We start from the raw sequence: 13,266 nt of genomic DNA on the forward strand, positions 1-13,266 counted from the left end.
ATTGGCAAAACTTTCATTACTCCCTGAGGTATTTCTTACTGTGTTCAGAGAATTCTGATTATTAAGTCTTTTTTGTTTTTATGAGATCTGTTTCCAGTTCTCTTAGCTCTGCCCTCACTTCTTACTCATAATAATTGTGTTGCCTCTTTAAATTATGGAAGAAAATAATCATCTTGAACATTTTCTTAAGATTTTACTGTATGCCAGAAAGTGCCTTTAATACTTGGCAAGTGTATTCTCGCTGCAGCCACTAGATTCATTTATTCATTCAATAAAGATTTTGATTTGTAGCCTGTGTATCAGGTAGCATTTTAGCCACTGAGTATGTGATAGTAAAAAGAAATACAGGGCCCCCATTACCAAAGAACTCACATTCTAGAGAAATTTAAAATAATATAGGGTTTGAAGAAAGATCATATTTACTAGTATCTGGACCTGTTGAGTTTGAGGTGTCTTTGAAATTTTCTAACGGAGATTTTGAATGGCGCTTTGTGCCTGGAGTTCTGTGGCAAAGCCTGAGATACACATAAAAATTTGATAAATTGCCACACAGTAATTTGACAGTTGCCATAGAGATAGTAATTGAAAGCAAGATGTAAAGAAGACGACCTTTGGAGAGGTTATAGAGCAGCCTTTCTCAACTGGGATTTTGTTACATCTCTTAGAGGTGGTAACTAGCTATCACCTTTCTAGATGCATAGAAGTTAATTCATACACATAATGCATGCCTTAGACTATTTGTTCTTAATTTTTCCTCTATATATAGTTGAAGAGGCTGAATAGAGAAGAAGGGTATATCTCAGTCACTCTTGAAAAGCTTCCATATTTAGGTATTGTGTAAAGGAAAATAAACCAAATAGCTGCTGCTGTTCGTGTCTGACTCTGTCACCCCATAGACGGCGGCCCACCAGGCTCCCCCGTCCCTGGGATTCTCCAGGCAAGAACACTGGAGTGGGTTGCCATTTCCTTCTCCAATGCATGAAAGTGAAAAGGGAAAGGGAAGTCGCGCAGTCATGTCCAACTCTTGGCGACACCATGGACTGCAGCCTAGCAGGCTCCTCCATCCATGGGATTTTCCAGGCAAGAGTACCAAATAGGAAATAGACCAAATGGACAGAAAGGTAGGAAAACGTTTCTGGAAAGGATGGTTAACACCAACAGTTGCTGTCAAGTAGTGAATGAGATCAGTTGAATTTGATTTCTTTTATGTAGTTACTTACATTTTTATCTGTGGAGTGATTTGATTAGAAGATAAGGAAGGGAAGATTGCTAATGTAGGTAACCTTTAGGAATGATTTAACTGAATATTTCAAAGAAGGAGACAAGGTCTAATTTAGAGAAGATAGCCAGTCAGGCAATGGCTTCAAGTATAACAAAGCAACTGATCTTTTATTGGGGGATCAGGGCTTGAGGGAAGCATGGAGACCTGGAATTGATGGACCTTCTGAGGCTGAAGTGGGTTGATTTGGGGGGAAAACTTGCTTGGTTGGCATTTAGAATCACGTTCATTGGAGTACTCAGTTGGCTGACCTTTATACACAGATATCACTAATGGGTTTGCATACAAAAACATGCTCTTTGAGTTGAAACATTAAGTGAGGTTACAGCCGACTGCTTGTAATCCATGTCCACAAAAATCTTTCCCTAAGAATATGGGAACTTGTTTTAGACCTAAGGGTCATAATGAATGGTTAAGATAATTTAAAGATAATATTTTCAAAGGAGAAGATTTTTAAGGTTGGAGAGGCAAGAACATTTTTAGCATAGAAATTTGATATAAGAAAGTGATTAGGTAAATGAAAGAAAAGCTGATTGATAGTAAGATTAGAGGTATAGAGCTCAGGTTTGGCCTCAGATAGATGGAAACACTGCTTAGGTTATAGGAAGGATGGAAACGGTCATGAATGTAGATGTTAATAGGTTTAGTAGCAGAGAATTAAAGAAATTCTTGTTTTATCACTTTTGTTTTTTCTGAAAGTTTGTTAGTGTAGTCACCTCCTAAAAGTGACATAGGTCAGAAATTTGAGAAAAATAGTCAAGATTGAAAATAGTAAAAGAGAGTGAGAGTGAGCCTACCAAAGAAACCTAGAATCTTGAGCAGTCTGAAGGATTTAATTTGAAGTTGATCATGAATTTATGATGATACAGATTTATTTTTGCTTTGGGACTTTGTCTAATAGTGCTTTGCAGCTCACAAAAATAAAAATGAAGCACATACATGGTAGAATACATCCAAAAGTGAGTTTCTACTAAAAAGCAAAATGAAGAGTAGTTAAATATGAAATTTTGGCAAATTAAATAATTTGTATGATGCAAACTGAATAAAAAATAGAAAGGATATTGCCAATGAAGTTAACAGATTTACATTAATAACATTATATTGTATATATATATAAAAGGAACCCTTATGACTTTAGGTATAACTGCTTTAAATATAGTCCTAAACATACTCTTAAATTTTTTGAAATTAAAATAGAGTCAATTTATAATACTGTGTTAGTTTTGTAGAAAACAAACTTAGCTACCAGAGGAGAAGGGTCTTCCTTGATGTCTTAGTGGTAAAGAATCTCTCTGCCAGTGCAACACCCAGGAGACGCATATTTGATCCCTGGGTCAGGAAGATTCCCTGGAGTAGGAAATGGTAACCCACTCCAGTATTCTTGCCTGGGAAATCCCGTAGACAGCGCCTGGCAGGCTACAGTCCATGGTGTCACGAAAGAGTTGGACAGGACTCTTAGCAATTTAGCAATGTAAAAAAGGGAAAGGGAAAGAAGTGGGATAAATTAGGAGTATAGGGTTAACAGATACAAACTATTGATACTATACATAAAAAATAGAAAACTATATTCAATAGCTTGTAATAATCTATAATAGAAAAGTCTGAAAATGAATTAATATGTATGTATAAAACTAAACATACTGTTTTTAATGGTAATATTGTTTGAAGATACCTGAAAGAGGTAAGTAGACCAAAGGAATATCTACCAAGCACCAGGTATGTTAAGCACTTAATAAATAAGATGTCATGTTTATCTCAATAGTATAAGTAGTTAATAATCCTGTTTATTTATTTTAAAAAATGGAGTCATAAGGTGATTGGAGTAGTTTACCTTATTATAAAAAGTGAAGCAGATTTGCCTCCAGAACTCTTCGCTCTTTCCACTCTCTGAGAAGATGTTGCATTATAGTTAACTTGGTTGACATACATTAACAGTGTATTAGAACATCTGAGTAAGTTAATCATTGAGACATTTCTTATTGAAGAATCAATAGTTTTTTTTGAGAGATGGCTTTTCTTTTTTTGTGTAACTTATTCATCAATCCATGATGCCTCTTTGGATGAATTTAACACTTTTTATTCTTTCAAATGAAATTGCCTTAGGGCATCCATGAATTAACAGGGAATTTTTTTAAAGAGGATCGTGTATTTAGGAACAAATACCTCTGTTTCACAGCTACCTGGTTGTTTTTGTCAAACATTTCTGGGAAGTGGAAAGTGAATTATGCACGCTTAATGTTTTACCTTTTTGACTAAAAAGAAAGTATTAAAATTTCAGACTTATAAATTGATAATAGTGAGCAGTTTGATGGTAGTGCTTTTCTTCAGATTCAGTGTTGGATCATTACAAATTATTAATTTGTGATTCATAGAGAAAGTATTCTTTTCACTATTTACAGCTCTACATCAATTTTCAGTAGTAAAGTATAATAAAAAGCATTGCTTCCTCTGAAACTGTTAGAAGACTCTCAGACTTCTGAAGTTGAAAAAACAATGTGTTTATTGCACAAGGTACTATAAAACAAATCAGAGTAACAGAATATGGAAGCAGATGTCCATGGAAACAGATATCCTACTGACAACCAGCTTATTTCTTTCCATAAGTTATTTGTGTGCTAGTTATTTTGTCTTATCTTTTGTAATGACTGTAATCTGGAAACCATATGCCATCCCATTTTCAAAATGGCAAAAACATCTAAGCATTTTGTGATGTTTATTTCTAACATAGTACACAGTGTTGGAAATTTAGAAATTCTTATGGAATAAATGACTGTTTAAGGGGCCAGTTTTATTTTTATACATATACTAAGTCTGTTAAATGTATGTGACCCATCAGAATACTATGCAGAGCAACACTGAAGTAACATGTAGAAGTAGTCTACTGTCTTGTCTGAAACATAGCTTATCAATTTCCAGTATACCTTACACATAGTAGTAGTACTAATATCTTTTCCTGTCAGTTTATTTTTACCACGGGCACATAAGTTACATAAAATGTTAATTGCTCAGTCACACGTGTATGACTCTTTGTGCACATTAGTTAGATATATAAAAATTACTAATTTTTTTTGGATATTTTGTTTTGTTTTGTTTTTAATTTTTATTTTTACTTTATTTTGCTTTACAATACTGTATTGGTTTTGCCATACATTTTTTATCTGATGAGGCTGAGGTGTAAGCTCTGGTATTTAGGAAGACTTCATCTCACCTTGCTGACATACATCCTCATGTTTATTGTTACCATCCATAGGTTTCCTTTATGTTTAAATCAGTATTCTTTATAGTGTTATTAAAATTGATCCACCAGTACATTATCCAGATTAAATGATTAAATATTTGGATTTGACTGTTGATGTGTGTATATTATTTAATTTAATAAATTATCTTTTTTCTCTTTGTAGGCGCTCTGTTTAATGGCATTACCATTTATTCCTGCATCAAATCTTTTTTTCCCAGTTGGATTTGTTGTTGCTGAGCGAGTACTATATGTTCCTAGCATGGGGTTCTGTATTTTGGTAGCCCATGGATGGCAGAAAATATCAAACAAAAGGTGAATTAAAATGTTAGTGCATTTAATGCTTACTAACTGTAGAATTTAGTATGATGCATTTAAGTGTTTAAAATGTTTATTCTATTTTTATGTTATCTTTTTATACCTTTTTGTTTTTCACATTGAGAGTCTTCTTAGCTCACTAACTCCTACCTTATCTATGTTTTTCCTCGTATTTATATAATTTTATTTTATAGTCTAACACATAAGAGATTTTCATTCAGATGCAGATGCTACAAAGAACATTATTAACACTAAAGTTTCAAATGATCATTGCTGCTTTCATATGTAATGAACTAAGATACAGTCTTCTTAAAATTAGTCATATTGGATTAATACATGTAAAGTGCATATAGAAAGCAATATGCAATTTCTTGCTTCATAGAAACCACCATGTTCTAGTTGCCTTAAACTCACTGCTAAGGAACAGAATAATCACTGACTGTATATAGAAAAAATAGTCAGTGTTTCTTTTTCCTTACTTTCCCGTCCCCTTTCAACCCACAGAATTGACTTCTGTCTTCATCACTTTACTGTCGTGTAACACATCGAGTCTGGTGGGTAAATCTGATCAGTGCTTGGTTTAAAGTGTATTTCCCTGGCAGCTGTAAAGTCTGTCCTGACTATCCACCACCTGTGCTCATTTCTCCTCAACCTCTTTTCAGATTGTTCCTGTTGTACCAGCTCTTTAAATGTTTTTTATTTCTCAGAGTTTTACAAATAGCTGTTTTTCTCACATTGCATGTTCTCCCTAACAATCTCATCCATTACTGCAGTTTTCACTCTAAACTTTCTCATAGATGTATCCAGTTATAATCACTGCCAATCTTGTAGTGCCTCCCGTATGCCAGCTCTGTAATACACTATGTAGATGTGTTTTCTCGTTTAATCTAGACATCCCTTAACTTCATTTGGCACATTTGAAAATTGAAGCTCATATTAGTTACCTGAATTACATAAGACCACACAGCTAGTAAACAGCAGAGTCTTGATTTAAATTTATATCTGACTATCTCTCATGTCCATGGTCCTTCTGATCCATGCACTCTTATCCTGGTTAAGTGGATCTATCAAAATGAAAGAAACAGAACTCTGTAACTGAGGCAAAAAGCAGAAGCTCAAAGAACATTAATACTACTAATACCAAATAAGATCATAGTGATTATTGAAGTATAACAATCATTTTGTAAGTGACAAATTGTGTCCCAAGTGATTAACCTAAAGCTATGTAAGTAATTTGCCTCTATTTTATAAAGGGTTAACTTTACTATGACTTTTAATGAATAGTTCTAGCTTTTTAAAATGTAAAATTCTGGGACTCCCCTGGTGGTCTACTGGTTAAGAATCCCTCAGCCAATGCAGGGGACACATTCAGTCTCTGGTTCAGGAACTAAGATCCCACATGCATAGGGCAGCTAAGCCCGTGCACCGCAACTTTTGAGCCCACATGCCCTGGAGTCCATGCTCTGCAGCAAGAATAGCCACCACATTGAGAAGCCTGCACGCCAGAACTAAAGAAAGCTGTACGCAGCAACGAAGACCCAGCACAGCCACACACACAGAAGAGTAAGATTCCTCGAAGAATATCATGATAACCTGTGGTGTATATTGTAAGCGGTAATGTTTTTAAATATAGCCAGGGATGAGATTGACCCTTTATAAACACAACTAAGAGTATTCAGGTTATAGGTAATGATACAAAAGAACACTTAAGAAGTCACAATTAAAAATCTGGTTTATCAGTTTTTTGTCATTGAACTTTATACAGTAGTGTTTATAATATTTAATTTTTTTGGTGTTATTCTCTCTCAAGCTGGATGATTATTAGAACAGTCCCTAGTCTTTAGAGTAAATTCAAACACAACATTTAGAGATATTTAACATATTTCTTACCTCTTTTTGGTGATGAAGACAATGTTTTTTCGTTCTGTTTTTTCTTCCTTAAACAGTGTGTTTAAAAAGTTATCCTGGGTTTGTCTATCTTTGGTGATATTCACTCATGCCTTAAAAACACTCCACAGGAATTGGGATTGGGAGTCTGAATATACGCTGTTTATGTCAGCCTTGAAGGTAAAATGTTATTCAAACTATATCACTAATTATTTCTTATTGCCATTTCTGCTACGGTGTTCTAACTTTACTTTTAATTTGACAATTAATTCTCAATGTTAAATACTTCACCAAAAAATTAGTAAAAATAATTTGTTCCTTGTATAATTATACCATAGCCAGTGCTCTGAATAGTATTTAGTTGTATGTCTGGAGCATATATGAATAATTCCCCAAATGCTATACAGTTGTTAGACACTGAAATGATAAAATGTTTAAATGTGAATACTTTGTTTCATTTGTTCTTAAGGTGTACTTTTTTTTTAACCTTTTAACATGTCTGAAATCAGAATAAATCTTACAGTGAAAGGCATCTTACAATTAGTGACCTTTTTTGTTTCTTAATAATGTATAAGATAACGATGAGCCTTGTAACTGGTGGCATCTTAGATTCAATGAATAAAATACATGGCAGAAAATGGCACCCTATCATACTGAGGATAGCCAATGGTTATAAAACTATAGGAAAGATAGGAACTGGCAGAAAGGAGGGATGGTGCATCTCTATGGAATGGACAATATAAATGAGAAAAGTTCTTTTTAAAAATCATATGATTTGTTTTCTGTAAAAGTTATAAGCAAAGATTTTTTTCAGTTGCTCCTTTTCTTCAACTCTTTAAACTCTTAACTTCCTTTTTGGCTGTTTCTGTACTCTGCACAGTTCCCATTACTGTAATAGATTGCATAAATAGCTTTATGTCAAGCCTCAAAATAAGTCATCAGTGCAGTGTTTAAACATATTCTCTCGTGCAAATTCCTTCTTTCCCAAAAGACTATAAATAATAGAGCAGGAATTTTCAAACAACTCTATGCTTTGATGAAGTAAAATTTTAATACATAAAATAGATGAACTGAAGTTTTAGCATGTTGATGTTGAAGAGGAGGAGAGGTTAAATTTCATGACGCAGTTTTCATTTTGACCCCTTCTTCATCTCCATAGAATACTCTATTCCTAATAATATATCAGACAGTTATCTGTGTTAATTGGACTTATATATATGGAGTTATACATATGCATATACACACACGTACCTGCACTTTTTTTTTTTTTCTGAAAGAAATCTGAATGACTTCCAGTTTTTTGGGGATATAATTGACATATAACTTCATCTTAACTTTAAAGTGTATAATATAATTATTTTTAGATATGTATGTATATAACAATTACCAGAATAAATTAACATCCATCACTTCATTGAGTTACTTTTTTTTCTGTGATGAGAACTTTTAAAATCTACTTTCTTATCAATTTTCAAACATGCAACGTAGTACTGTTAACTGTATTCCCTGTTCTATATATTTGCATCCTTAGACCTTACTTATAACTCAGAAGTTTGTACTTTTGAACTACCTTCATCCATTCATAGACATTTCTGTGGAGTACTCCTTTCCTAATAGTATACCAAACAAAACCTGTGTTAATTAGACTCATTTTTTAAAATTTAACTAATTTCTATCTGTACTTCTGTATTTAAGGTAAATAAAAATAATGCCAAATTATGGAATAATGTGGGTCATGCTCTGGAAAATGAAAAAAACTTTGAGAGAGCTTTGAAATACTTCTTACAGGCTACGCATGTTCAGCCAGGTAAGCATTATTGATTAATAAAGCTGTTGTTAATAGTTTGTTTTCTTTTTGAAAATTTGATTATATTTGTAGAAAGTAGGCGGAGTTTATTTTCAAGCTTTATTCCAACTGACTTGAATACTATAATGTTTGGTGCTGGCTTATTTTTTGAACTGGGTTATATGTTAGAGCTATTTATATCAGACATTTAGGGATGTTTTTAAAAACAGATTTGTTGGATGGCACTGATGAGCAATTTTGGTGGAGTGATAGACACAAAGGCCTGTTAGAGTAGAAGAAGAACTGGAGACAGTTGATATTAAAACCTGATAAGAAATGTTGGTATTGAGGATGGGGTCAAGAGAGGGTAGTAGGATGCTGGGGGTTTTTGTTTTGGGGTTTGTTTTTTTTTTTGGTTTTGGTTTTAAAGATGAAAGAAACAAGGCATGTATGTCACTAGTGCATTGAAGCTCGGCAAAGTAGTAATTCAAGGTTGGGGAACGGAGTAAAGGATCAGTGTTCTTGAATAGATGAGAATAGATAATTAGGATCTGGTACTCAGGATGAGGATTTCAGTCAGCTGAACCAGTAGTTACCATATAGTAACAGGGAAAGCAGAGTATAGAAACACGGATACAGATAGGCAGGTGAATAATAGACAAATAACTTCTGAAAGTTATTCTTTGTTTGCTTGTTTTCTCAGTGACATAGAAAGCAGAATCAACAGTAGAGTGTGGGGAAGGGAGAGGACGTTCTGGAGATCTAAGACCAGGAGAGAGTCTGAAGTAGTCATCTAGGACATGGTTTCAGAAACTTTATTGTGTGTGTGAGTCACCTGGAGATCTAATGGTGCATGTTGTCGTGTATAGCGATTTAGAGTAGGGCCTAAGGTTCTCCATTTCTAATAAGTTCCTAGGTGATACTTAGCCCATGAATCACATGTTGAGAAACGAAGATCTAGGAAAATATATAGACTAGGCAAATGCAGTGTGATTGCCAAGCAGCTGTAACACCCTTCTTGAGGTTCAGTTCAGTTGCTCAGTCGTGTCCGACTCTTTGCGACCCCGTGAATCGCAGCACGCCAGCCCTCCCTGTCCATCACCAACTCCCAGAGTTCACTCAGATTCATGTCCATCAAGTCAGTGATGCCATCCAGCCATCTCATCCTCGGTCATCCCCTTCTCCTCCTGCCTCCAATCCCTCCCAGCATCAAGGGATTGGCTTTTCAAGTATGCCGAACTGTCTGTATTGCAGAGTCTTTTCCAGTGAGTCAACTCTTCACATGAGGTGGCCAAAGTACTGGAGTTTCAGCTTCAGCATCATTCCTTGCAAAGAAATCCCAGGGTTGATCTCCTTCAGAATGGACTGGTTGGGTCTCCTTGCAGTCCAAGGGGCTCTCAAGAGTCTTCTCCAACACCACAGTTCAAAAGCATCAATTCTTCAACACTCAGCCTTCTTCACAGTCCAACTCTCACATCCATACATGACCACAGGAAAAACCATAGACTTGACTAGATGGACCTTAGTTGGCAAAGTAATGTCTCTGCTTTTGAATATGCTGTCTAGGTTGGTCATATCTTTTCTTCCAAGGAGTAAGCGTCTTTTAATTTTATGGCTGCAGTCACCATCTGCAGTGATCTTGGAGCCCCCCAAAATAAAGTCTGACACTGTTTCCACTGTTTCCCCATCTATTTCCCATGAAGTGATGGGACCAGATGCCATGATCTTCGTTTTCTGAATGTTGAGCTTTAAGCCAACTTTTTCACTCTCCACTTTAACCAGTTGATGTGGTTATGTTTTTCTCCCACTACTTTATATATAGTATAGGCAGGCACAGAGAATTTGGTTAAACAGGATTAGGATTTTGTCAGATGTGTTACTAAACAAAGGGTTAAGGGAATATTGAGACATAGTCTAAGCTGGTTATGAAGAGATGTGAGAGAGGGTGAAACATGAGGAAAAGATGATCAGATCAGTGGTTTATAGATCTGAAATTGTTGGTTTCTGAGGAGGATCTAGCTGGAGCATTGCTTGTTTTCAGTAGAAATGCTGTTGGCTTTTCAAGCATGCAGAACTGTCTGTATTGCAGGGTATGTACCGAATATGGCCCCCACCTACCCAATAAACTCATTACTTTTCATTCAGCATGATAACCAAAGAGTACTTCCACACACACACAGTTCTCAATATACTTGGCGGAGTGGGGAGTGCTGTACATGGCTCCCTTTGCTTCTGCTGGACAAGACTGTGACCATTGAATTGACTAGTTAAAAGAGAATGGGGGTGAAAATCATTGTAAAAAAGGATATCAAAGCAAATATTAGAAGATACACCTTACATAGATTTGAAACCACGAAAGAATTTTGACAACTGTATGATGTTGGAGAGAAGGCGAGAATAACAAGGAACCAGAAGCTTGCAGTTGGTCACTACAATAAGGAGGGATAGTGGTTAACAGAGTTTAATGACCTGAAATTCAGAAAGGAGTGGTTTTAAAGAGTGGCAGTGGTCTGCAAGTGGTATGGATCTAGGAGGACACTTAACTCCAGGCCCAGTGTTGGAAAAGATAAAAAGATCACAGTCATCACTTGGAAAAACTACCAGTTTCCCCAAGGCAAAACTGAATTCTAGTTAGAGAATATTGTAGAAATATATAACTGATGGTCTGGCCGTCTTTCCAATTTTATCTCCCCTGGCTTTTCATGCAGTTTAGTTTTTTCTTGAAATACAGGGCATGTGTGGTGGGCTTCCTCACCTCTCTGCATTTGTTCATGTTGAACCTAGAACATGTTTGAACTTAGAATTCCTCTCTTCTCCCTCTCCATCCGATCTACCATCCACCATATCCTATGCATCTCTTGCAACCCATCTCACATGGCTTCTCCTCTTCAGTTCAGTTCAGTTCAGTTCAGTTGCTCAATTGTGTCCAACTCTTTGCGACCCCATGAATCGCAGCACGCCAGGTCTCCCTGTCCATCACCAACTCCCGGAGTTCACTCAGACTCACATCCATTGAGTCAGTGATCTTATTAGAGGGGAAAAAAAAAACCCTTCTGTCTTTCCAATTAGAGCAAATGTTCCTCATCTTCAAGACTCCTTACAACTTTCGTATCTTTCCTGTGATATCTGGTATTTAAATGTTTATTTAAAATATTTATTCATTTAAAATATGTGTGTTACATTTGAACTGTGGAGCTCCCTAGGGGTCGCGTGAACATCTGGCTCATCTTCACACCTACTGCATCATCTAGCGCAGTTGTATACACAGTCAGCAGTCACTAACTCTGGCAGTTTTAATTCATTGCTTTCTAAAGCCTTTTAGGCTCATTCTGGGAGTTTTTAGAAAAGCAAAGTCATCTTTATGTCAGGCATGCAGGGACTTCGAGACTAAGGATGGTATTTAGGCCCCTTCAGACTTATCCTAAATTGCATGGTAGTTTCTGTCTCACTGTATTGTTGAAACTGAATGAAATTGTGTTTAGAGCTGCATGCTATTGCTAAGTTGGAGAAAGCAATGGAAACCCACTCCAGTACTCTTGCCTGAAAAATTCCATGGATGGAGGAGCGTGGTAGGCTGCAGTCCATGTGGTTGCTAAGAGTCGGACACGACTAAGCAACTTCAGTTTCACTTTTCACTTTCATGCATTGGAGAAGGAAATGGCAACTCACTCCAGTGTTCTTGCCTGGAGAATCCCAGGGAGGAGGAGCCTGGTGGGCTGCCGTCCTTGGGGTCACACAGAGTCAGACCCGACTGAAGCGACTTAGCAGCAGCAGCAGCAGCTAGAGTGCTAGTTAGCTTCATTCATATCCAACTCTTTGCGACCCCATGGACTGTAGCCCTCCAGGCTCCGCTGTCCATAGAATTCTCTGGGCAAGAATACTGGAGTGGGTTGCCATGCCCTCCTCCAGGGAGTCTTCCCAACCCAGGGATCAAACCCACGTCTTTGGTGTCTCCTGCATTGACAGGTGAGTTCTTTATCAGTGGATGTAATTATGGATGTTTAGTTTAAAATCATTTTTCCTCTCATTTTCAGTTGTCACTTCTGGCTGTTTTTGAGATACTTACTAAACCTGTCTCCTTTAGTATGACTTACCTACCATCCTCTCACAGTTGCTATTTCTATTAATAATAAGCAATGAGCTAGAAAAATAGGCAAATCATTTATTACAGTGATTTATTGTATTTCATTTGTAATGTATTTTCATTGTATTTATTTCATTTATTACAATGAAAAAGTGCATAATCTTAGAAACATTGAATTTGGCATTCAAAGACTTCTGGCTCATTCTGTGTTTTTCAGCTATGTTCTTCATAGATAGATTTGACAGGTGAAACAACATGGAGAGGAGGAAATCAAGTCTTTTTGTCTCTATTAGATGTACAGATGGAGACAGATCTGTAAGTTTGGAGATAAGGGGAATGAATGGTCAGGACTAAAGATAAAGATTTGAAGTAACAAGCATGTAGGTAGTATTTAAAACCCTAGAGAAGTGTAGGATCACAGTGAGTAGAAATTCTTAACATTTAAAGTAGCTTAAAAAAAAAAAAAAGACATTCAATCTGAAGGCTTTTCTTGCTTAGCCAGAAAAAGAATATAAACTACAGAGTGGTTTTTGACCAGGCGACGTGCATGTTAGACAATTGATTATGGGTTTTTGTTTGTTTGTTTTGATGGTTACAGGTGTTTTTAAAAAATCAATTCACAAGCTAAAATTTTTGCAAATAGAATTAAAGTTTCCATAAATACGTTAGGAGAGTAG

At 36.1% G+C, this 13,266-nt stretch overlaps 1 protein-coding gene across 2 annotated transcripts in view; it reads left to right on the top strand.

Annotated features, from left to right (window-relative positions):
* TMTC3 (transmembrane O-mannosyltransferase targeting cadherins 3) overlaps positions 1-13,266 on the top strand; it is a 46,068-nt gene that overhangs the window by 22,850 nt on the left and 9,952 nt on the right. For both annotated transcript variants that reach the window (XM_069580666.1, XM_069580665.1), the window contains exons 8-10: positions 4,681-4,829; positions 6,779-6,899; positions 8,415-8,526. In XM_069580666.1, the coding sequence (XP_069436767.1) occupies positions 4,681-4,829; positions 6,779-6,899; positions 8,415-8,526 (382 nt within the window). The remainder of the gene's footprint in view (positions 1-4,680; positions 4,830-6,778; positions 6,900-8,414; positions 8,527-13,266) is intronic.

This window comes from Ovis canadensis, chromosome 3, assembly GCF_042477335.2.
Source record: "Ovis canadensis isolate MfBH-ARS-UI-01 breed Bighorn chromosome 3, ARS-UI_OviCan_v2, whole genome shotgun sequence".
Taxonomy (NCBI): Eukaryota; Metazoa; Chordata; class Mammalia; order Artiodactyla; family Bovidae; genus Ovis; species Ovis canadensis.